The sequence below is a fragment of the Macadamia integrifolia genome, unplaced genomic scaffold, assembly GCF_013358625.1.
Source record: "Macadamia integrifolia cultivar HAES 741 unplaced genomic scaffold, SCU_Mint_v3 scaffold1420, whole genome shotgun sequence".
In the NCBI taxonomy this organism is placed as follows: Eukaryota; Viridiplantae; Streptophyta; class Magnoliopsida; order Proteales; family Proteaceae; genus Macadamia; species Macadamia integrifolia.
The window spans coordinates 221,277-245,912 of NW_024868196.1; the positions used below are offsets into that span (position 1 = coordinate 221,277).

The window sequence follows — 24,636 nt, forward strand, 5'->3', positions numbered from 1 at the left end:
CCCCAAAAAAAAAAAAAGTTGGCAGTGAGCATGGTAGAACCAACAACTTGTTACTCAGTAAAGTTGAGAGTTGCACCCAATTTCTCCTTCCTATTTTAGATCGTTCCACCATGATGATTGCTAAACAGCTACCAACTGCACTAGAATCATTTTTAGTAACATGTATGGTCGAAATTGAGGAAATTGATCATTCTTAAAGATTTCAGAATAATTTTTAAAACAGCACATGAGAGGTCCAATGGCCACCTAGCCAATAAGTTACGCGCACCATTTTCCCTAGATATACAGGATTTCTCTTCCTATCTTCTACAAATTTGAGCTAAAGCACTAAGACAATATCCTAGATAAGAAAATTTTGCCCTCTAATTTATATGAATAAAGATTTGATAGTGTCTCATCATTCAGGTAAAACATTTGGAGATAAGCTCAAACTCTAAGAGCCAAGTTTCTAATGTCCTAAAGAGTAAAGCCTAAAAACTAATTTTCATTCAAAGAGAAGAGATGTCTTTCCTAGACTGCAAATTTAATAAGTTAAGCTATTTGTGGTGGACAGGAGAAAAACTTATAAGAATAAACTGGCTGTTGATCCATAATAAGATGAACCTTACCCTGACATACTATTCAGAAACTACCTTCAGTGACAACAGGAGCATATCTCCACCTACAAATGAAAAGGTTTTTTCTTCAAGAATTCCATTCAATTTACGAGTAGCCGTAAATTTTGTATCAATGGATTTGAGAGGGAAATTCTCTTAGAGGTTTCATTCATTACAACGGTTAGGTACTTTTCCCTTTAGGGTTATTTTGAAAGTTAATATTTTTATTTTTAACATACTTTGATGCATTTTGAAAAAAAAACACCCTTGAAGGGTAATGCATTCTAAGAAGACCAAGATCTTGCTTTTCAAGCTACTTTGAGAAATGCCAATTCACCACCAATGGCCAAGCTGTGGCAGGATCTTTTTTCAGAATTTTTAATTCGACTGCAAGTTTAATTAAGAATCTATTTAAGTTGATGTAATACTTTGTCTATGAAAGGATTAGTAATTATTGGAATTCAAAAACTGTAATCAGAGCCATATTAGGGGTTTTACTATTTGAAAATTAAATAGAGAATATTAGATATTTTTTTTCCTTACAATAATAGAAGTAGGAGCACAGTAAGATCCATAAAAACGCACAATGGGGACAGTAGCAAAACAGACTTGGTTATAAATGGACAAAAACTTGCATGCTACTGTTCCATATGGAATTCTTTCTAACTGTAAATAAGGTCCCTTTGTTGCTACAGTTTTTTGAATTTTTTCAATTGCGATTAGATCAATGGCTGTCTACACAGGCTTGCTTTAGTTCTTTGTTAAATCCTAGTCTTTCTTCATCAAGAATCCTTTCCCCCTTTCTACCATCTTATTTTCTAACCTCTATCAAACAATTCTAACGTGTTATCTGACTGCTGTGAAACCAGAGCCTGCTTAATGCTACACTTTATTGTATCAAGTCTCAACTTGAAAACCCTATTTGAACTTTACCATTTTCAGTTTAAAGAGCTCTATGTTTCTATTCAAGAATTATTCTTCACCTTTTATTGTCAACCCTAATCTCTAAAAGATGTAAGTATAAGCCAAATCAGAATTCATAAACTTGCTTTACTAAGATAGGCATTGTAGTCTATGGTTTCATTACCTAGAACATCTTAGAACCATCCCGCATCAATTAGAAATCTTGTAATCAATCTCTCAGCCATATTTAAAGCATAAATAGGTATAAAGGTAGTTTGCGAAAGCAGGACAAATATTATGAAAGAACAAATTTGAGAGACAAAAGGATGCCAATCAAATATCCAATTTTTGTAATGAATATCACAAAAATGAAAAAGCATGCCTCCTGCAATAGATCTAGTGCATCATCAACCAAGAATTTGAAACTATAAACCTATTTCTTACCTTATATGTGCTTCTCTTAAAACTAACATAGTATTGTACTTAGTCAACCAGCATGTATTTTCCCACCATATGCTTTCCTTAAATTTGATCCCGCATGTAACAAACAGAAAATTATGACCAGAAAAAATGAAAACCGTAAAAGAGGGAATGCATGGAATTCAAATGGAGAAAGAACATGGAAGAAGGTACAAATCTTAAAGAACACGGAAGAAGGTACAAATCTTTACTTACCAGAGCATCACACCGGAGGATAAAGAGAGTTTCACAACCGGCCAAAGGTCAGTAAATGCATCCTTAGAAAACCCTGTCCATGTTCCAGGGCACCAACCACAAAAGACGTAAACAAATTCCCCGATGACCACTGACCACATGGAGATTACCATTGCACCCATGGCGCCGGGTATCCCCCAGTTCAATTCGTACACAAAAAGCCAAGATAAGATCAAGTGACCCACAAATGATGCACTACATAACCATCCAATTATCATGTTCTTTTGTTGGGCTTGCAAGTACATTTGCATTGTCATTGAAAAAGTAAAAGTGTACATGATGGGGATAAACCAAAGGGAAATATTTTCTGCTGCTGCTAATAACTCTTCTTCCTGGCCAATAAGCCTTAAAATGCTGGAAGAGAAGATGAAAAAAGGGAGCAAAATGGTTGAAGTAGTAAGAAGAACAACCCATGACCGTTGTAAATAGATACCCATCATGTGGTAATGCCGTGCTCCAAATGCTTGGCCACATAATGTTTCTACAGCACTTCCCATTCCTAACTGAAAAAGATTAAAAGCAACCATGTATTAGTTGTAAGGGACATATAGGTAAATGCTGGAATGACCATGCTATTGAGAAAGTAGAAAAGAAACTAAAACCATACCAGTATTCCATTTACAAAGCGCACAAGAATGATTTGGACGAGTGCATATGCAGCCAGTTCAGTTGCACCAATATGCCCAATAAATGACTGTGTAACCACCAATATTCCAAATGATGTTATTCTTGCGAGTATAGCAGGAGATGCAATCCTCCAGAGCTGCTTTGATTCAATCCAAACTCTTCCTTTCAAGTCCTTTCCACATTCCTTCCCTGGCCCAAGAAGCTTATCTTCCATTGTACAATCCATATTTCTCTATGATTTTCACTTTAGCACCTGATACGTTCAAGAACGAACAAAGAAAGGATAGATTTGTAAGTTTTTTGAAAATAGCAGTCTTGAGGGGCTTTCTATGCTGTTATAGCAGATTTAAAGCTAGTATGTGGTCATCCTAGTAGGAACCTAAATAAGGATGAACCCTACATAAATCAAATATAGTGTATTGGTTTAGAATCTGAAAGGTTTTGTCTACCATGAGACTTTTGGAATCATCTTGGATGTGTACATAGAGTGGAATAAGGCCAATGGAATTAAGTTGAGTTGAGTTATTTTGCAACAAGAAAATTGCTAATTTTTAATATTGCAATCAAATTTATATACATCTGCATTGAGTGTACTCATTATTGGAAATAATATAAGTAATAATACATGGGAATTATTCATCCATAAAAAAATGACTCATGGGAATAAACCAAATTTGACTTTACATCACTTGATGAAAAAAAGAACCTTATGTCAATCATAGGACAGTGGGTCTCTTTACAGAAAAAAAAAAAAAAAGGAAACTCAAATCAATCTTTGAGTTTGCAATACCTCTAAAACCAGCAGCCCAACAGCTATCAGAAGAAACAGAACCTCCTGCAGATCATAAAAACAACAAATGAGTTAATGGAAAGGAAATAAAAACACTACTCAGACTGTAATGTGGAAAAGGGATTTCCAGGACTACTCTTGAAAATTAAACTGCTCGGTTCGTAAAATCGCGTCGGGGAAAGCATCCTTCTTCCCCATTGAAAATCCTGACTTCTTCTGAGCGATTCGGGTGAGAATCCCATGAGGTTTCCGGTTGTGATTGAATTAAAGTTTCTCTTATGAAAGAGCGTCACAGGGGTTTTGGGGGTTAGTAACTGAGTCGAAAAAACAGTTTTTTTTTTTCCCCCGGTAGAAGAGTCGAAGAAACTGAGGGAGGAACTGCAGAAGAAGTGGGGGAAAAGCATTATCCATCGCATATGGGGACTGGAATACTGGATTGTGATTTGTTGGTGAGCTGATTGTCACATACTTTGGTGACAATTACTTGAAAAATGAGAAGTCTTTAAGAAATAAAAAACCAGAATCTAATAATTTGGGAAAGGATGCAAAAATTGCAACCAACCAAGATTCTCTGAATTGAGAAGTTGTAACCTCCTTTAAATTATGTTTTATTTTATTTTTAAAAATTTTGAAATTAAGTAAATAATATTTAAAAAAAATTGACACTCCCATTATATCAATGTTTCTCATAAATTTTTAAGAATATAATCATTTCTCAGTTCGAAAGAAGAATGTGTTTATTATTTAAATGAATTGAGTTTTCCTTCAGTAGATTCAAATGCATATAGCTGCATAATAAGGGTATCAGAAAGATATTTTGAAAAATGTAATAAAAATTTATAGGAATTTGTGAACTTTAGGATGAAATGGTAAACATTTCAACCGGGAAAAAGAATACTATATCTATAATGTATTATGCTAAAAAACAAAAATAATAATAATAAAGTACATATACAATTTATGATGGAATAGAAACCTATGACATCATTCATTCTCATATCCCACCAATAGATCCTACACTCCCTCTCATTATTAAACGCCACCTAATGGATGACTTGATCACACCCGTTATTAGTGGGAAACTGCACTCCAGCTTGACTACAACAAGAAAATTACAAAAATACAATCACTCCATAAACATAGGTGATTAACCGTGATCACCACCCTCCATGGATGGTGTGATATGGGTTCAGAGAGTATTACAGCCCCAGTATGAAGGAATTAGGAGAGGATTCTCTCCTGGGTGTGGAACACCCCTTGAATAATGTGAGATTATTACGTGAAATCATGGTTCAAGAGAGGATTTGGCCTCAACATGAAGATGGAAAGTGACTTCTAACTTTGAAGGGAAAGGAGCCAAAAACCAACATTTTTCAGCTGTTCTTGTCATCAGAAACTTCGCAGTTTCTGGACACCTAAACCGTGGTGATCTATAATCGTTTGCCAACGCAGCCCAGCGGAGGGCCACTCTTTCCAGCTGCTTCTATAAAAATGAGTCTGGTAAAGTCACCCTCAGAATTTTCTTAGCACCCAAGACCCTTTTCTTTAACAGCACCTGCAAACTTGAACTTAAAAGGAAGATAAGTAAAATGATTCATTCAAAAATGGAGATTGGTTTGCAAAACTAACACACCTCGATCACACTTGTCTTCTGAGCCACTTCCCTAGTGCAATGGCAAAGAGAGAGAGAGAACTCAATAAGAGGCTTTGCAAAAGGGCCTGTATGATGGGCTAGCTAGCTAGTACTATCAAATCAGTGTCCTGATGAATAGTGTTGTAATATAGACGTTGCACCCCGCGCGTCAGGAATGTTAGATGGAAGAAGACTTACGGTTGGATAGAATCCAGGGAGGACTTACTGACTGACGGGTATAAGAGAATGAATGCATGGGCGGTTGTTGACCACTCGTTTGGTAGTTGTAGAGGTTGGAGTTCATAGCACAAGCGTGGATTGTCCAGTTTACATACATTTCGAAGGAGACACAAACTCTAATGCCATTCTCAGTGTCAAATGACAAAGAGTAAGGTGGTGTTTGGTTCGATAAGTCAAATGGTGTATGTATCGGATATGGATGTCAATCTTTTGATGGACATTCTTCTGAATTGTGTTTCTCGTTGAAAAATCGTTTGGTTGCCTTGAGTCTGGTATACGTTTTTGCCTGAAAACTGTTTGGTTACTCTAAATCTATATAATGATTCTTACTGTAAAACTGTTTGGTTATCCTAAATCTGTGTAATGATTCTTACTGTAAAACTGTTTGGTTACCCTAATTATGTGTAGTGATTCTTCCTATTAAATTGTTTAGTTAAACATAAGAGTGGTGAAGTGAAAAACTATAACCTTTTTTATTATTTTTATTTATTTCTAAAATTTATATTTTTAAATAATTTAAAAGTGATTTATTTAAAAAAATATATGGTTTTTCCATTAAAAAAAAAAATCACCTCACAATTTTGCATTGAAGCATAAGTTGTAGTATAGCTCAAATTATGTATTCAGGAGGAAAAAAGTTTTCTTCTTAAGTTTGAAAATTTGACTTTCCTTCCCTTTAAATTTCTCTTGCAACCAAACATAGCCTTAGTATTCAATCAAGATGGGAACCAATTCATTTCTCATTTTTAAAATAGTGCCCAAACTCTGAGGGGAAAAAAATCTAACATTGAGAGAATCAGCCAATCAGATGTTTAAAATTTGTTATTTATTTATTTCATATTAATAAAATATTTTATGCACATTCATGTACGTGTACAATCTTGCCTTCACTCGTTGGATGGAAGAGAGAGGGGATGTTTAAATAAGCGGTGTGACCTTTGCCTTATCGCATGTTTTTTTAATTAATTTAAATAAATAGAAAAAATATTTGTGAGGGACGTTGAGCACCTCACATGAGAATGATGAGAACGAGAGATGAATACCTCAAGTGTGGTGCAAATGATGAGAATGAGAGATGAATGATGCACCTTTTGTAAAATCCTCTTTTATGGCTTTGACTTGCACAGGAGAGAGTAGAGGACTTTGATTAAGACTTGAGCCTTTTGTTGGGATTGGTGTAATCGAACAACTCAAGTAGAATATACTAATCTTAATAACTCTTGAATGCTTGCAATACTGCTCTTAAAGCTCTTTCTTAATGATTATTTAATTAAGAGCGGTTTGGGTATTTATAGGTGAACTTAATGAAGCATTTTAGGCAGAAAATCAGGCTCTAACGGACGTATTCTAGGACCACCAGTCGACCACCATCGGTAGCCGGTCGACCGCCAAGAGCTGTTAAGGCAAAATATAGCTGTTGGGGCACTTCTAGGCAGTCACCGGTCGATCGGGACTTTCTACCGATTGACCGGCTATGGTTTCGGATAGTTCCGATCGACCGAGGCTTCCATCCGGTCGACCGCCAACATGACATACTTTGTTTTGACAGAATGTTGTCATACTGACCAGTCATCAGTGTTTTGACCATAACTTATCGATCCAACCTCAGATTGATTTGAGATCAGTTGCGTTGGAATAAAAACTCAATTTCCTACAACTTCTATGAAAGTTTCATCTCATGATACTAATTTTAAGATTTTATAAAATACCCTTGAGTCAGGTTAATGTGGTTTTCACAGAATTTCACTAGAACACATTTTTCCTAATATGTTCCTCACCACTTAGAGACTTTCCATACTTGGTCAAGGTATGCTCTATGGTCATTCTAGTATGATGCAATGCACATGCATGTGGTGAGTGCATATATATATATATATGTGTGTGTGTGTGAAAGTTACAAATTACATTAAAAATGACCAATCTATCCTAGTGGTCTTCTTCTTCACATGAACCTTCCACTCTTTGGCACTTTATCTTCTTTTCTTCTTGTTTGCAATTCCATGTCTTTAAGCTTCATGTCTTGATTCGACCTTCTAAGTGTTTTTTCAAGCTAATTACACTTTCTTCAAGCTAATCACATTTTATCAAACCAAATTAAATATGTATGTTTGTTTGTTAACACCAAAACATAGCAAGGAGTGTGGACATGTTTCCCAACACCTCCTTCTTAGGGATGAGGAAAAGGAAAGTGTGATTGATTCCCCTGATTTGATTGGGATTGTAGAAGAAACTATGCACCACAAGAATTAAGTCATTACGGATAGTGTTCCAGTAGGCAGAGAAAAAATCTATGCTGAAGCCATCAGGGCCCGGGCTTTGTTGGCTTTGTGGGAAAGGATAGCCTAAAGGATTTCTTCCTCGAAAGGAATGGATTGGAGAAAAGGGAGGAGATTATTGGGGACAAACTTATTGAGGAGGTTGGGGTAATGGGGGGAGGAGGGGGAGGGGGAAGGATGAAAGAGACCATGGAAGTGAGAGATAGCTTCCGACTTGATGAGGTCGGGGGAGAGAAGCTCAACGCCTGTGGAGGAAGTGAGCTTTGGAATGGTGTTGACATTGTTTCTAGCTTTGAGAGAGCAGTGGAAATAAGTAGAATTGGAGTCTCCCAGATCAAGCCACTTAATGCAAGCTTTCTGGCGAAGGAAACTCTCTTTTTGCTCAAGCATCAAAGAAAGCTCAGCAACAACAACTTTTTCTTCCTTAGCTAGCACTGGGTTGAGGAGATCAAGCTAGCTGGATTCTGGATTGAATGGAATGGAGCTTGTCACGGCAAGATGAAATCCTAGTGGAGATGTTCCCAAATGTGGTGGCATTCCATAACTTGGGTGTGGCTTTAACATTCTTGAGGTTTTTGGAAAATGTCAGAAGAGAGGAGAGGGAGTAGGAATGTTCCAAGCATTATGGATAAGAATTTGGAAATCCGGGTGAGAAGTCCACATGTCAAAGAATTTAAAGGGCTTGGGACCAAAGGAAAGAAAGGGAAGGACATGGATAGAGATAGGACTGTGATCAAAGATCCTAGGGAGGCCAAAACAGGCATAAGAGGAGGGGAAAGAGTCAAGCCAAGCGTCATTAACAAGGGCCCGATCAAGCTTACAAGCCACCTGATGGATACTCAATCTTCTATTGTGCCAAGTAAGCTTGACACCCGACCATTTGAGATCAGTGAGATTAAGGTCATCAATACAGTCATTGAAGGAGTTGACAGTTTGGGCGTCCATGGTGTTGCCTCCATACTTTTCATGACTGGATCGGATGACATTGAAGTCTTCACAATTCCCCAAGGCTGAGAACCAAGGTGGGGAGCAACAGAGAGGAGGTCAGACTAGAGAGGGAGTCGAAAGGCGACCCGATTATGAGCATAAATGATTGAGAGGAAGCAAATGTGGGACCCTGAGTTGTGGGAGATAGAGATGTAGATGGCTTGATCATTGGAGGATTTGATGGAGATGTCAAGGAATGAAGGATCCCAAAGAATCTAGATTCTGCCATTAATGCTGTAAAGATAGTTGGAAGCAAAAGACCAGGAAGGGGCAATCGAGGAGGCAATATGGGCTACATTGGCCTCCAGGACACGGGTTTCCAATAGGCAACAAAGGTTGGGCTTAGAGGAGCGAATACTCGAACTAATATTAGCTTGTTTAGCTATAGACACCCAATTTTGTCACCCTCCTCTAGCTATGATGAAATACGGATCCTGGGCTAGACTTCCAGCTTCCGACCGACAAAGATGCTGATGAAAACATTCCCCTACCCAAAACCCTAGAATTCCCATACGGGAGAGAGGAAGGTCAAATTTTGACTTTTCATATATGAAGGAATCTGGTCAAGATGACCATACATATGAATAGTGCTTGGAAATACGATTTTGATGATATATGATACGCTAAAATTGGACCGACGGATCTCCGACAATCATCCCTGGAAAATCATGCCTTCTCGCACATATGTCGCGCACACGGACAGTCCCACTGGAAACCTGGAAAAATCCCTCACCTAACCCAAACACCATAAAATTCATCTCCTACCTACCCAGATAATCCTGAAACACTCCTGGGTCTGAAACCCTAGAAATCCCCATGCGAGAGGGAAGGGGTCCAATTTTAGCTTTTTATATACGAAGGAATCCAGTCAAGATGACCTTACAGATAGATAGTACTTAGAAATACGATTCGGATGATATATGATACGCCAAAATTAGATTGACGGATCTCCAGCAACCTTCCCTAGAAAATCACATCTTTTCGCACGCATATCGAGCACATCGGCCACCCAGCCAGCCAGCCTAGCCAAGCCAGATCTCTTGAGTGTTCTTGAGTGTTCTTGAGCTTTCTTGAGCATTCTTGAGATAAAAACCCCCCTTTTTGAGGTTCTTCAGGTCTACAAAGAGATCTTTGTTAAAATCTAAAACTCTGTTCGGATCTTCAAAGTGTTCTTCAGGACTTTGGAGTTCTTCAATCCATGTTTAGGTCAGCCCGTTTCTTTTCAGAAATAGTCTTTCCTAGCCGAACCTCTGTCCGAGTGTCCCTGGAATATTTTCAGAAATAGCCATTCCCAGTGGAAGCTCTGCCAAAGTGCCACCTCAGCCTAGCCCTCCCTTAGCTTATCCTTAGCAGAAGCTCTGTCGGAGTGCCACCTCATTCCAAGCCTAGAAATAGCCTTTCCTAGCCGAACCTCTGTCCGATTGTCCTTGGAATATTCTCAAAAATAGTCATTCCCAGCGAAAGCTCTGCCAAAGTGCCACCTCAACCTAGGTCTCCCTTAGCCTCTCCCCAGCGGAAGCTCTGTCGAAGTGCCACCTCAGCCCAAGCCCGAAAATAGCCTTCCCTAGCCGAAGCTCTGTCTGAATCCAAATCTGAAAGAGACCATTCCTAGCAAGAACTCTATCCGGATACAATCACAATCAGCATCTCTCAAGAAAGGAAGTTGGAGGTCAAGACCATCTTCCCCTGAGCCGGGCAAACACGAAAGGCAGTATGAGCTGGTACCAATCAAGGGTCCACCTCTCTTGACCCGAAACAAGGGTTAAATTCAGGTATAATCTCTCTCCTCATTTAAGCATAATGTAGATATCTAATAAGCCTTGTTTTATTGTATATAATAGTTTGAATCCAATTAATGTATATATGTGTGATAACTTAGCCATACACGTGGAATAGTAATAATTGCGAAAAATTTTCGTTCTCAAGCATTTAGCAAGAAGACTAGTTGAACCGGGCAGATTGGGTGCTTAACACCTTCCCAACTCTGTAACCTGACATTTACCCTAAATCTCTGGACCAGACCAAATTTCAGGCCCTTTTCTCAGGAATCGGGCCCAGCCGCGGGTCCTAGGCCCATAACCCTAGGTGGTGACTCCAAATCCCATTTGCATGATCCCAATCCCCGAATTGGACCATCATCAAAACCCCCATCTCAAATGATAAATTTTACACTCTTGCAAAAGAGGCCTCCACATATCTCCAAACAGCGATACGGTGGTGCAGGGCCCGCAAGTGAAGCACACATGACTCAAACCCTCCCCCTCACATGAAGGTGAAGAGAGAGAGAGAGAGAGAGAGAGAGAGAGAGAAGAGAGGACAGGGAAGCATAGCCCCATCCATCTCCGGTCGCTACCCTCACATTAGCCGAGGAATTAAGACCTTAGACATTCCAAATGATCCATGGGATCATAAAGAACCATGGGATGAGGGCATCGAATGCCTTGATGAGCTACGAGGGGCCTTGGGGATGAGAAGGCCAAGGTTGGAAGGAGTCCGACGGCTATAGCCAATGATAGGGGAGTCAAGGGGGGGAGGTGGTGGCAGTGGACTTAGTGCTGATAAATGATTTCTTGCCTTTTTCTTTTCTGACGTTGGTAACAGGGCCAGAGCTAATGGAGATGGGAAGGGTTAAGGGGATGTGGGGGGGGAGGTTGGAGCATGGAGCCAGAGTGACCTCATCCAAAGTACCCTAAAAGTGTCACGTTGAGTGAAGAGGGGGGCAGGAGAACCGATGTAGGTGGACCTTCTATCTGTGACCGAATAGGTGCATTCATCGTGGAAAAGAGGCACGTTAGTGTCATTGCCCAGGGGGGTCGAAGAGGGGAGAATTCCATTAGCAGTGTCGTAAGTGGAGCAGAGCATCTTGGAGGAGTAATAGCATGGCTGGCAGAGATCGAATTAGGCTGGAGGGAGTCAGAATTCGAGCAGTTGTGGTTGCCAGAGGGTGGAGTCGCCGAAGTCATCTGGGAGGAAGGAGTGTCGTGATCATGAGGGCCTTCAAAGGCCACCAAAATCTGAAAGGAAGAAGAGGTAACAGGGCCTTCAAAGGCCACCAGAATCATGACAAGGGGGAGACCACTTTGGTGCAGAAATGAGAGAGGCCTTCCAAGGCAGACAAGGTTGCAAGGTGCTGGTGAGAATCCTGAGCAGGGAATGCAGCGTCTTCATGGGCATGGGGCAAGCCACCGTGACCAGGGGGCACAACAACAGAAAATGTCAAGGGGGGAAGGGACGCAGCAAGACCAGCCAATATAGGTTGCAACAGGTGAGGGTTGCGATCAGTCGTGGCGAGACCAAAGGCGGAAGCATCGGGCAAGGAAGGAGATGTCATTGGGTTTCAAAGATTAGGAGATGGTGGGTTGGATTCGAGTAGAGTGTTAGATGGATAGGTGACACGGCTCGAATCCAAGTTGGTGGAGGGAGGTTTGGTTGGTTAAATGGGTGGGGTCGGGTTGTATAGATTTTCAGGGTATAGTGGGTGGTCTGACGGGAATTTGGAGAATTGGTTTAGTAAATGGACCGGAAGGAATTGGTTCAGAGGTATGAAAGGGGCTTCAGAAGTGGTTCGGCTCAGTTAATTTGGATAAAATGGGTTAGATGATGGAGGAGGGGATTTGGATACCAAAGGCATGGGTCTAACAGGGATTGAGGCGATGTCAGGGAGTGGGATCAACAGGGGGTTGGAAGGCTGATTATCAGCCATCGGAAGATCTGCCTGGCTTAGTAGATTCATCGATCCAGATTTAGGAAGAGTATCAGACGTAGACTGGGTAGCAGTCCTTGCTTGGAAGCTAGAAGGGGAAACTATTCCATCAGCAGGGTCTGTCGCCGACAAGATCGAAAAAGGGTTTGGACCAGCAGGTATCAACTGAGGATGTTGTCCATCAATCCGAGGCGATGAAGCCTCTACCGGAGTAGCTAATTCTGGCGGAAGGGGAGCAAGAGAAGCCGCCGTCACCATCAAAGGACGTTGATGGAAGCTTATTCTTCAATTTCTTCTGCAATTCAGCTCAATGAAGGAGTCCTACTGAGGTTGTGCACTGCTGGGAGTACGGCTTTCACGGAGAGCTTGATCAATGGTTGGAGCATCAGCAGAAATGATGTGTTTATCGCATAAAGAAGTCTTGTGGCCAAAACACCTGCAGTTCGAATAGTAAGGTGGAAGCCAGTCATATTTGACATCTTGTATAAAGGAATAGCCATTGTTGTTCATGATCGTAACTAAGGATGGGAGAACCCTGTCGGCTTCGACTTCAATACAAATTCTTGCAAAAGTGAGCCTATCCATTGATTTGGTGTCTGAATATGGGGGTTTTCCAATAAGAGCTTCGACCAGGCTGAGGCCCTTGGCACACCAAAAGTGTAGGGAAGACTGGGGAAGATGACCCAAAGTGGAATAGAAGATGGTTCAGTTCTGTTGAAAGAGGTTCAAGCATCCCATTGCCTCAGAAAAATTAGTTTCTTCCCAACGTACCAAGGCCCTCCATCTATGGCAGCAGCTTTGTCGGAATCGGAATCAAAATTGAAGATGAAACGTACCATTGTCCAACATATAAGTGGAAAGGGCGCATACAGGTTTCCACTGATTCAAGAGGGAAGTTTTAACTATAGAAAATGGAGGTCTGCTACCCAGGAAAGATCCATCTACACAATTCTTCCATTTCTGGATCTCAGAGTCTAAAAAGCCAGGCTGGCAAAGGCCAATAGGGGAGGAGTTGTGGGTGGCAGGAGGGTGATAGAAGAGGGTGTCGCCAGTAGAAGGAGGGGAGGGAGAGTAGGAGGAGGGAGCGGTGGGGGGTGAGGTGGAGACTACCGTACTCCAGGTACGAGGGTCTGGAGTGGAATCAGGGGAAGACAGAAGTGGAGGGGGGGGGGGGAAAGGATGGGAGGGTGAGGATTGGGACCGAAAGGTTGGCCAACAGGGAGGTCAAGGGGAATATTGACGGAGGTAGGGGAGGAGCCGACGACAATGGCCGCCGGAGAGAAAGGGAGCATGAGGAGGTCACTAATGGACCACTTTCTAAAAATACATACAACAGTTTTCTCTCTCTATACATTACTAGTACTTACTTTTTTGGTTTGTGTGGTGCAGGAAATATGGAGAATGTGTAGAGTGTATCTACATGCAGGAAGTGTCCCCGTATAAACAAGCCCTATTTGCTCGTGTGGTTTTTAGATCATATGCAACCATAGCATTTATCCTTGAAGGTATGGACGATGATGAATGAGTGAAGTTAAAGATAAATGGCAAGCATGCATGGGCAAGGAAATACGTCCCCAAGAGAGGGTAAATTAGTGCCATATCAATGCATGAGAAGTGGCTTAGTATCTTAGTTATTACTTGAACATTTTAATGCAATTCTTAGCCTCAAACATATGGGAATAGTGTTCTGACATCTCTCTCTCAACCCACAACAAAAAAATTGAACCCGAAGAATGCTTGATTAAGATTCAATAACATAACCCATAACCAAATTACTATTCCCTACTGAATAGTCTTAATAGGAATTCCAAAGTCAACAACCTGATAGTAATTTGCCTTGTTCGTACAAAACTAATTTATGAAGAAGATCCTCCTAGGATAGCAACCTAGCGATCCCCTCCCCAAAATTGCATTGCACCAAAAATTTCCATTTGACGAGGTTTATTTAGTTTTGAGCTCTCTCTCATATGAGCATAGAAATCACGTGTTAGTGCATAAGATGAATTTCATTAACATCTTCAAGGTATTGAGTTTTCCAAATTTAGAAAAAAAAAGTACTAAGAGATAAATGTCTCAACAATAGGCTCGTCGAAGTCCCGAATCAGTTGAGAAATAGTCTAGACATGTAACTCACGCTATAAGAGCTTGATCAAACCATCTAAGAAAATCGTATTTAGGGACAATGGTTTGAGGGACTAAGGACCATTATAATTTACAACATATAATTCAAATTCAATTAATTGTAAGGATCATTATAACTTAAAACATATAATCCCATTAACTATGTAAGTCCAAAGGCTTATATTATGACAAAGTTAAGCTCTGGTGATAGTGCCCAAGCTTTTACCCTTTTAAGACCAAGGCATGAGACATATAAACATAGAAACAAGGCATACAAACAACATAAGACAATATTTGCCCCGCCCTAAAGAACACTATCAGTTAGTGTCTATGGTGAGACACAACGGGTGCTAAAAGACCACACTTCCGTGCGCTAAAGATGTTCTCGCACACCCGCCCATTGGCCACCCCTAGGGTTAGCGTTCTCTTGCCCATTGTTGTCACAAAATCATTTGTTACACCGAATCACAAGTTAAAATTTTTAATTACACTAATCAATTTTTTATACCTCTCCACCAAAGAAAAATGGAACAAACCAACACTATAATTACATTGAAAATCAATTTTTTGTGCAATTTAGACAAAACATTGGAATCAATCAATAATAGATGCTTGATAGAACAATGCTTACACTCTGTAGAAGTCATTAACCCGTCTTTTAAAAAATAAAATGTTTCTCTTCATTTTTTTATTTTTTTATTTTATTTTATTTTTTTTGGGGGAGTGGGGGGAGGAGAGAGAGGGGTTGGGGGTAGGTGGGAGAGAAAGGTGAGGCAATAGAATTGCATTCTATATTGGAAAAGGAAGATGGATTTACATAATTTCATTCTCTAACAAAGATACCCTTTGCATCCTTTACAATAAGATCATGCACATCCACCTCTAATCTGATCCCATTTAAACAAATTAATTTCACAATTACAAATAAAAAAATAAATAATAAAAAATTATCATAATAATAACAGACCTCCAAACATAAACCCATGTAATTTGTAACCATCTGATACATGTCCATATTCAGGTTTTCAGTAAGTTTCAGAACAGGTCAGCTTCCTCACAAGTTCCTTCAAAAGTAACCCGTATACACTGCACTTGTTTGGAGCTTTTGTGTTCAAGCGGATACAGAAAAAATCAAATAAAATACAATGGTACTGATCTGTTTGGAGAGATTTTCACACAGAATTTAGAGGTTCAGTCCTAAAAGCCAAGATGTTGCCTTACGAGAGAAATGGAAAAATCCCAATAAATCATAATATCCACATTACAATGAATCCGTAATCACTGGTTGCACCCATCAATGAGCTTTTAATAGATTTCACTAATCAATACTCCCCAAGTGCTGTGAGACTGAACTTTGAAAGTCTTGGCACCCAGATCAGAACCTATGTTACATCATACAAAAATGACTGTAAAATAAATAAACAAGAACTTAAGACTAGAAAATTAACCCCCCCCCTCTCCAGCAATGGCAGACCAGCTGTTCCTTTTCAGAGCTGGACCCAGGGTGTTGGTATTGTAGTTTACATGACAGCAGGATTTTTTTCTACCCAGTGAGCCAACCTCCTGGTGCAAACCCTTGTCATGTGCTAGCAACACCAGATATCCAAGGAACAATTACTGGTGCAGTTGGGTGGGAATCCCTATAAGATTCTGAGTACTTGTCTTTGAAGTTCAATCGAGGCTTCTCTGCCTGTATTTCAAAATGAGAAAGAACTTGGGAGAAATTCAAAAGTGATAGGCCTCCAAGATAAGATGAAAAAGCTTAAAACATTAAATGGGCTTATGTGCAACATATGATATACTGGACAACAAGAAAAAGAGCTTAACACATTAAATTGGCTTATTGGCATCATATCATAGATTGGACGACAAGAAAAAAGTGCTTACAACATTAAATTGGCTTATCATGACCTGTCATAAACAGTGGTCACACAATGTGTTTCTATAAAACGGAATTTTAGGAAAACATCTATGGGGACATTCAGTGGATATCTAGAATACATTTTACTAAAATTATCAGATAGGATTTTCCAAGTTGTGGATGCCATACTTTGGCCTGTGTTTGACAACGTCTAAGGCCCTCTTTGTTCTGGTGTCAATCGGTCGGTTCAGTCAGGCTGAATTGGTTTTAGGCATGTATTAGGCCAAACAGAAGCCAAACCATTAAGGTGAAGTTCGGTTTCGCTCTGGTTGGGTTTTCTATCGGTCTTCCTTAATGGATTCTTATCGATCTGTATTGGTTTTATTTCCGGTTCAGTTTATATATATATATATATAATAATAATGGACAAAACTGTGTTTTCTCGTTTTTTATTGGTTTTTTAGGTTTGGTTCCTCCCTAAAATCCAAAGCCAAACGGTTAACAGTTTGGTTTGGTTCCCTTTTTACCGGTTGGGTTCACCAGTTCAGGTTGGAATTTGAAACTCCAACCTATTTGGTGTGATTTGAATTTTGATTGCAGGGAGTGATTTCTATTTCGGGAGCTTTTGTTATGATTTCCACCCGGGAAGCTATAGAAATTGAAAAAATTGAGCTATTTCAATTTCAGACTGAAATCACTTCAACCTATTATGCAGTTTAATGAGCAAGTGTTCACAATGGCTTTTTGAGGGTAGAAAGGTAAACTTGTTTAAAACTCACAAAAAATCTTGCGATTCTCTCTCCTCCGTAGTGGCCACCGCAGCCCCCCATCCCCAACGACGACTCCTGTAGTGATTTTGGAAGACTAGTGGTTTTCAAGTGGGTTTTGTACAGTAATAGTAGTTTTTTAGGGCAGAAAATTTGAGATTTCTGTTTAAATTCAAAAGTTCACATCAGTTTTGGAGTGTTTCAGAAGCAACAGACATTTTGGTGCACATCTTTGCAAAGGTTGCTCAGTTTTTGTTGTAGGAAAATTTTAGTTGAATGAAGGAGAAGCATCATAGTCACAGTCTATAAACATAAAAGTGATATTCAGACCTGCTATAACTATAGAAGCATAACGCTAATGAGTCATCCTATAAAATCATGGGAGAAGGTTTTTTTTTTTGTGAATAAGAAATTCATTACCAAGGAGGGGAAAAAAAAGGGAGGGGGGGTATACAAACCCCAAGTGTAAAGAAAGAAAAACTAAATCAAAAAAGATGTTGCATCGTAGAGAGGAGAGAGGGGAGAGGGGAAGACAAAATGGATTGGGAAGGCCCCAAGAGGATATGAATGTTCCTTGGGGACCTGGTAACCGGAATGAAAGGCATAAGAGCTAGTTTGTAGGAGACACTCGAGGTAGATGGCATTTCAAATCTTGTCAAAAGACTTGGAGTTAAAATTCCATCTATGGAGGTTTCGCTCCATTCAAATGTGACTAATGGCCGCTTCGAAGGCAAGTTTGCCAGCAATGTCACAGATGGTCTTATCTACAAAGGTCATATCAAACCAAATCCATTTGCGGGAGAGTGGAAGAGAGATTTTCTGGAAGGCCAGCAGAGGGCAAGGACTTTTTTCCAGACAGTACAAGAGAAGGGACACTCAAAGAAGAGGTGGTTTGTATCTTCAGTGCCATTCCAACAAAGTCAACAAGCGGGGGACAAGGATATGGCGGTGAATAAGGAAAGATTGGGTCATTCCAAAAGGTGAAGCTGTGACGAGAGATGGGGAATTTGAACCAAGTGATTTCGTGCCAAAGGCAAGGGATACCAAGGGTACGAACTAGATGCCAAGCAGAGGAGAAGATTCCAGAGGAGATAGATTGATCTGCAAAGGAGAAGATTCCAGAGGAGAAAGGACAAATCAATCTATCTTCCCCAAGGGAAAGGGAGGGGGAGGGGGAGGGGGAGTGGGGAGTGAGGACCAAAAGGGGAAAAATAGGGTTGGGGGTGGTGGGCAGATGCCAAGATTCATTGGCGATAATGGAAGAGATTTGGGAGTCTTTGGGAATTCTGGAAGAGTAGACCATTTTAGGCCCCACTTGGAGAAAGAGAACACCTAAAGGGTGCCATTGTCAAGCCAAAGAGAAGTGGAACGATCATTGCCGATCTTCTATTAAATTGAGTCCACGGCAAGGGGCCTAGCCTGGAGGATTTTACACCACACCCAGGAGGCATCATTGGCGTAAGGAACCATCCACAGAATCCTTGCGGAGGAAGGAATAGATCCAAGAGACCCAGATGTTTTACTTGGAAGCAATCTTCCAGATGAGCTTGAGAATACGTGCAAAGTTAACATCATTGATCCTTTTGAGACCAAGACCTCCCTCGGCTTTGGGGAGGTAGACAAAGGACCAACGGATGGGATGAAGGAATCTAGATGATTCCTCGCCCTTCCAGAGAGGGAGCAAAAGAGGGGACTCAATAGCCTTGATGGTGGCCCTGAGGAGGGCAAAGACACTAGACCAGTAAATGTAGGAGGACTGGAAGACAAATCTGATGAGCTCCAAACGACCTGCATAGGAGAGGAGCTTTCCTTCCCAAAGTTGGAGCCTTTTGCGGATGTTGTCCAGCATAGGGGTGCAATGATAGGCAGTCAACCTAAAGGAGATGAGTGGGAGGCCCAAGTATTTGACAGGCAAGGAACCGAGGGAGAAACCAGTGAGGTCAAGGAGACAGGATTTTATGTCATCTGAGATGTCCAAGAGGAAGATGTTGGATTTAAGGAGATTAATGCGAAGACCAGATATGGATTCAAAGAAGCGAAGGGAGGAGAGAATGGTTTCAATGGAACGGGGGTCAGCTTTGGAGAAGATCATAAGATCATCAGCAAAAGCAAGATGTGTGAGGTTGATAGATTTAAATTTCCGTATTAGGAGATGAGAAAATCATCAATATGGGATTGAATGGATCTGGAGAGGACTTCAAAAGCAAGGGAGAAGAAAAGAGGGGAGAGGGGCATCATTGTCTAGTACCCACAGAAGAGGCGAAGAATCAGGCTGGGAAACAGTTGACACAGACAGAGCGAGAGGGCGAAGAGATGCAGGCATAGATCCAGTTGACAAAGGGGAGGGGGAAGGACACGGATAGTAGGACTTGATAAATGAAATCCTCCATCTGATGGAGTCAAAAGCTTTATGGATGTCAATCTTCAGGAGGGCAGAAGGAAAGTGGGATTTCCTGCCAAAACCCCAGACAATTTCATGGGAGACGATGATGCTGTCCGCAATGCTCCTGCCAACAATAACTCCCTCGATACGAGTGGCAAGGATTTTGGCGATGAATTTGTAGAGGAGGTTGCACAAAGAGATAGGTTTGAAATCAGACATGGCGGAGGCTCCATCTTTCATAGGAGGGTTGAGGAAGAAGCTTTTGACAGCAGAGATGAGGTTGATCTCCCAACAGGAGAAAAAGCCCATGCTAAAGCCATCAGGACCGGGGTGGATGTCAGTAAGGATTTTAGAGTCAAAGGAGATGGCACTGAGGAGGGGGAGGATATTAGGGGATATATATTGTGGGGGGGAGAAGGTGTTAGGAGGGAGGAAGGGGAGGGCCATGGTTCAAGAACTCAAGCGAAACATGCGAAATTTCGCATGTTTCACAGGTATCAACCAAGTTCGAAACGAAACCATAGGGATTTTAAAAAATACCTGTTTCGACCTGGTTTCGACAGGTTTCGACAAGGTTTCCCATGTTTCGGTTGAAATTTCGCATATTTCAACCTGGTTCGACCATTTGGGTTGAACCAGGTCCTATTAAGTGTTTAAGTACTTTGAATTGGAAACCAGCCACTGTTTTGAACATATTTCAACCTTCACAAGAGCATTTTCTCTCCCAAGTGTTGGAAACATGGGGAAACAGTGAAGATTTTGATTTTTTGACCACCAAACTTCAAATCTAAGGCTGATTAGTGCTTTCCTCTATACAAGAAAATCATCTTAGACCAAAAAAGTAAGTTCTAAGTTCTCCAAAAATCATTTTTTTTTATATAATATGTTGGTAAATATGATAGAATCATGTCAATATTTATATGTTGCTTAAGAGGACCTGATCTACGCATTCACGATGGCCAAATTTTCTTTTGCATGTTAATGCTTTTTTTTTTTTTTTCTATTTTCAAAAATGCATTTACATACAACATTTTTTTGAAAAAAAATAGGTTAATAGTTGGTCTTTGGTGTTCAACTTAATATATGTTGAACACCGTCAGCCGATCTACAAGTTGATGGTTTCAGTTTTTTTTTTTTTTTTTTTCTTCAAAAATTCATTAAATATATGCTGAAATTATTTTAAGAATGTAAATAATTACGAAAATTTGTTTATTATGGTTTGAAAAGTCAAGAAATTTATTGAATGTATTACAAATGCATTTACAATCATGTTTGTAAACTAATGTGATGTTTCTTAATTACTTATTATTTATTAATTAAATAATTATTTTTAAAATATTTTTAAATAGGGAAAAAATATAATGCTTTGATGGGAATTTGCAATTATCTTTAACTGTTCTTATGAGTCATTATGTATGCCTATATGTTTATAATTGAAATCTTTTTTGTTTGAACAATGTTTCTAGGAAGATTTTAAGTGTTGCATAATGACTGATAGAGGTGGGGACATTGCATGGCTGCATAGGAGACCCCTATCAGCTGATAAGAGGAAGTCACAATGTAATTATTGCCAGAAAAAAATCATGTCTGGTGGGGCCACAAGATTAAAGTGGCATCTAGCAGGTGGGGATAAGAATATGCTGGGCTGCCCTAATGTATCCAATGAGATCAAGAGGAGCATTTAAAAGGAGGGTTGCAGAGGAGGAAGGAGAAGAGGGCAGTTAGGGATGAATACCTTGATGCTTGTCTTGAGTCATTGCTAGAGTTGGGGGAGTAAGATTATGACAGTGAGGAACCTGACTTGGATGATGTACAAACGGCACAAGAGGCTGAACAATTGAGAAGGACCTTTGTAGCAAGCAGAGCCCAGCTTGATATTGATGAGGAAAGACGGGTACAGAGGGCCAGGGGAGCTGGTTCATCTCGAGTAGTTGAAGAAGACCTTGACGCACAAAGGAGGAGGAGGTTAAGATATAGAAAGCCAGATGTTCCGTTGAGGAGGTCCCAAAGTGTGAGGGACCAACCCCTTGCCCCAACCCCACCCCCACCACCATCTCATAACTGTAATGTTGATGTTCTCCAATCTAATCCTACACTGTATCTAAGGCAAGACTCGAAACAGTTAAAATTGAAGCAAATGTGGAGCAATGTTAAGGAGACAGTGGGGATGGCTTTCTCCAAGTGGGCTTTCTATCATAGCATTCCAGCCAATGTGACCACAGGGTCATATTACCAAAACTTGCTAGATGAGATTGGCAGGGCTGCTCCAGGTGTGAAGGGGCCAACAGCTTATGAGATGTACAATGTATATTTGCCAAAGCAGAAGAAAGAGTCGGTAGATTACATTGCAGATCTGAAGCCAATGTAGGAGTATGATGGGATGACCGTGATGTGTGATGGATGGACTGGACCCACTAGACGGTCCATCATCAATTTCATGGTGAATTGTGATGGAAGGACAATCTTCCTAAAGTCAGTTGACGCATCCAGTGAGAAGAAAGATGCAAAATACATCTACAACCTCTTGAAAGAGGTGGTAAAGGATGTTGGGGTCAAGAATGTGGTACAAATTGTCACTGATAATGGGAGCAACTTCAAGAAAGCTGGGGAAAGCTAATGAACAATCGAAGGTACCATCTATTTTGGACTCCCTATGCAGCCCATTGTATAGATCTCCTGTTAAAAGAAATGGGAGCTTTGAAGATTGTAAAAAGTGTGGTAGAGATAACGAAGCAAGTGACCACATATGTGTACAACCATGGGTTTGCTCTGAACTTATTAAGAACAAAATGTGGTGGGGACTTGGTGAGGCTAGGATTGACAAGGTTCACGATGAACTATATCGCATTGAAGAGCTTTGAGACGAAGAAGTCTAGATTGAGATCCATGTTTGCTTCTGAGGAGTGGTTTAATTGGGATGGATCTAACTCTCAGGGAGGAAAAGCAGCCCAGGCCACTATTTCTACTAAAAAATTCTAGGATGATGTCAAAAAAGTGGTGAAGATATTAGATCCGATAGTGAGCGTCTTAAAGTTGGTTGACTCATAGAAGAAACCACCTTACCAATCATATGGGCAGCCATTGAAATGATGAAGATGGAGGTGGAAGCGGTGTACCTAACAAGAAGTTCCTTGCCAATATCAAGGACCGCTGGGAGAGGCAGCTCACACATCCTCTACATAAGGGTGGTTAGTTTTACTTTATTCACCTTACTTGAACTTGTTAATACTGACATATACTTTTGCTTACCCAATATTCACCTTAACTATTTTCAGCTCATTACCTAAACCCCAAGTATCAATACAAGCATAGGCTTGGCTTGAGAAATGATCTCATAGATGCAGTTCACACCGTGGTGGAGAAGATTGAGTCAAACCCAACCGCACAAAATATCATCAACACGGAGGTGAGTGTTAAAGTTATTAATTGATGCAATTATATTAACCTAGGATATGAACATTAAGTTGCTAACATTAGTACCGACGTGCAAATGAAAGCCTTTAGAGATGGAACTGGGAGTTTTGGCAGCGCAGCGGCTGTTACGGGTCGAGATACCACTACTGATGGTTGGTCCAATGACCTTGTTCTTTTCTTTCATATTCAGCTATACACCATCAGAGAAACCCACCTAATAGTCTCTCATTGTTTTATGCAGCTGAATGGTGGGTGCAATATGGAAGAGACTCACCCAACTTGTCCAAAGTAGCAATTAAAGTGTTATCTCAGACATGTTCTGCCATTGGATGTGAGCACAATTGGAGTACTTTCAACCTCATACACTCCAAGAGATGGAACAGATTGGGTGTTGCACGGTTGTGTGACTTGGTCTATGTACACTATAATATGAGATTGAAAGAAAAGCACAAACGCCTTGGCATGGAAAATGATACTACCCCAATCGAGCTTGCCGATACCTTCCAATTTGAGTCAGATGATGAGGATCCCCTTTGTGAGTGGGTTAGAGATCGAGGTGGGTTAGAGATCGAGGTGAGCCACTTTTAGATGAGGCTAGTGGTTGGCTTAGCAGTCAAATTGCTTCAGGAATGGGTGTTGATGTGGAAGAATATATGTTAGAAGAGGGAAGAATTCACGCTGAGTCACCACGTCCATTTGAGGCCCACCCTGGTGCTGGAATTGAAGACGAAGAGTATCAGTTGCCTTCATCGGATTCCACTCAGTTCCCTAACCAGACACAAGGTGGTGATGATGATGATGATGATGGTGGTGGTGGTGGTGGTGGTGTGATATCGGTGATAGATTAGCTGCCATACGAGCTGAAGAGGATAGATTTAGCTGCCATAGATAGTGACACGGTTCCACAACCAGCTCCATTCAGATTCTCAGGGGAGACTGAGTTCACACATGCCACGCAAGATGAACATTATGGTTCCTGAGAATAGAGAGGCTATAGTAGAGGACCACGCAAAAGGTTTGGGCCTCAAGATGAGGCAGATGAGATGGGCCAAAGCATAGATATATCTAGTTTGTTTGCCACAATGGAATCCATGAGTTTGGGACAAGGTGGAGGATCTGGGAATTGGCATGCACCAGATTTCATTGACTTGAGCCCTAGTCTAGTACATCATGGTGATAGTGGCTTTGAGAGTACCGGATCAGCTGCATCGCATTATGGGTATTCGGGACAGTATGGTGTATATGCCGGTGGACCATCCTTCGAGAGCACAGGTTCATTTGAATATGGTAGTGGTTATGGACAGTATGGTGAATCTTCTTTCTCATTCGAACAGGAGGGTTCTCCAGGTGGTGGGTCATCATTTGTTGACAGTATCTTTACGTATCCATCCCAACCTTCTGTTCCATACCCACAAGGGCCATAACCTATGATTGTGACTAACCCATTCCCTAGGTTGGGATACCTAGCTAATGTTGATGATGAATCTTATACAAGAGCATCTCATACAAGAGCAGTGAGAGATTACCAAGACAATTGGGCCCAGAACATGTCATAGGATACATGTCTCTCATTCAGAGGAGCGGCTACGACATCTACAGTGGTACGCAGCTCGTGGGATGG

General features: G+C 40.7%; 2 protein-coding genes and 1 long non-coding RNA gene across 7 annotated transcripts in view; 1 reads left to right on the forward strand and 2 right to left on the reverse strand.

Annotated features, from left to right (window-relative positions):
* Positions 1-5,399, reverse strand: part of LOC122063672 (protein DETOXIFICATION 20-like) — an 11,050-nt gene extending 5,651 nt beyond the window's left edge. Inside the window, exons 1-4 of one of the 4 annotated variants that reach the window (XM_042627367.1) lie at positions 5,264-5,398; positions 3,631-3,675; positions 2,821-3,093; positions 2,175-2,716 (exon numbers count right to left, since the gene is read on the reverse strand). In XM_042627367.1, coding sequence (XP_042483301.1) covers positions 2,175-2,716; positions 2,821-3,066 — 788 coding nt within the window. In that variant the 5' untranslated portion in view covers positions 3,067-3,093; positions 3,631-3,675; positions 5,264-5,398. Of the gene's footprint in view, positions 1-2,174; positions 2,717-2,820; positions 3,094-3,630; positions 3,676-3,766; positions 4,321-4,998; positions 5,241-5,263 lie in introns of those variants that run through there. The other 3 variants (XM_042627369.1, XM_042627368.1, XM_042627370.1) reach the window with 3 other exon arrangements.
* Positions 5,400-13,652: 8,253 nt separating this feature from the next.
* On the forward strand, positions 13,653-14,162 carry LOC122063664. Its single transcript, XR_006135436.1, has 2 exons — positions 13,653-13,767; positions 13,859-14,162. It is a non-coding gene; the product is annotated as an uncharacterized LOC122063664 (long non-coding RNA).
* A 1,381-nt stretch (positions 14,163-15,543) lies between these two features.
* The window catches only part of LOC122063671, a 41,408-nt gene continuing 32,315 nt past the window's right edge, over positions 15,544-24,636 (reverse strand). Inside the window, exon 7 of one of the 2 annotated variants that reach the window (XM_042627366.1) lies at positions 15,544-15,972. In XM_042627366.1, coding sequence (XP_042483300.1) covers positions 15,913-15,972 — 60 coding nt within the window. In that variant the 3' untranslated portion in view covers positions 15,544-15,912. Of the gene's footprint in view, positions 16,281-24,636 lie in introns of both variants that reach the window. The other variant, XM_042627364.1, reaches the window with a different exon arrangement.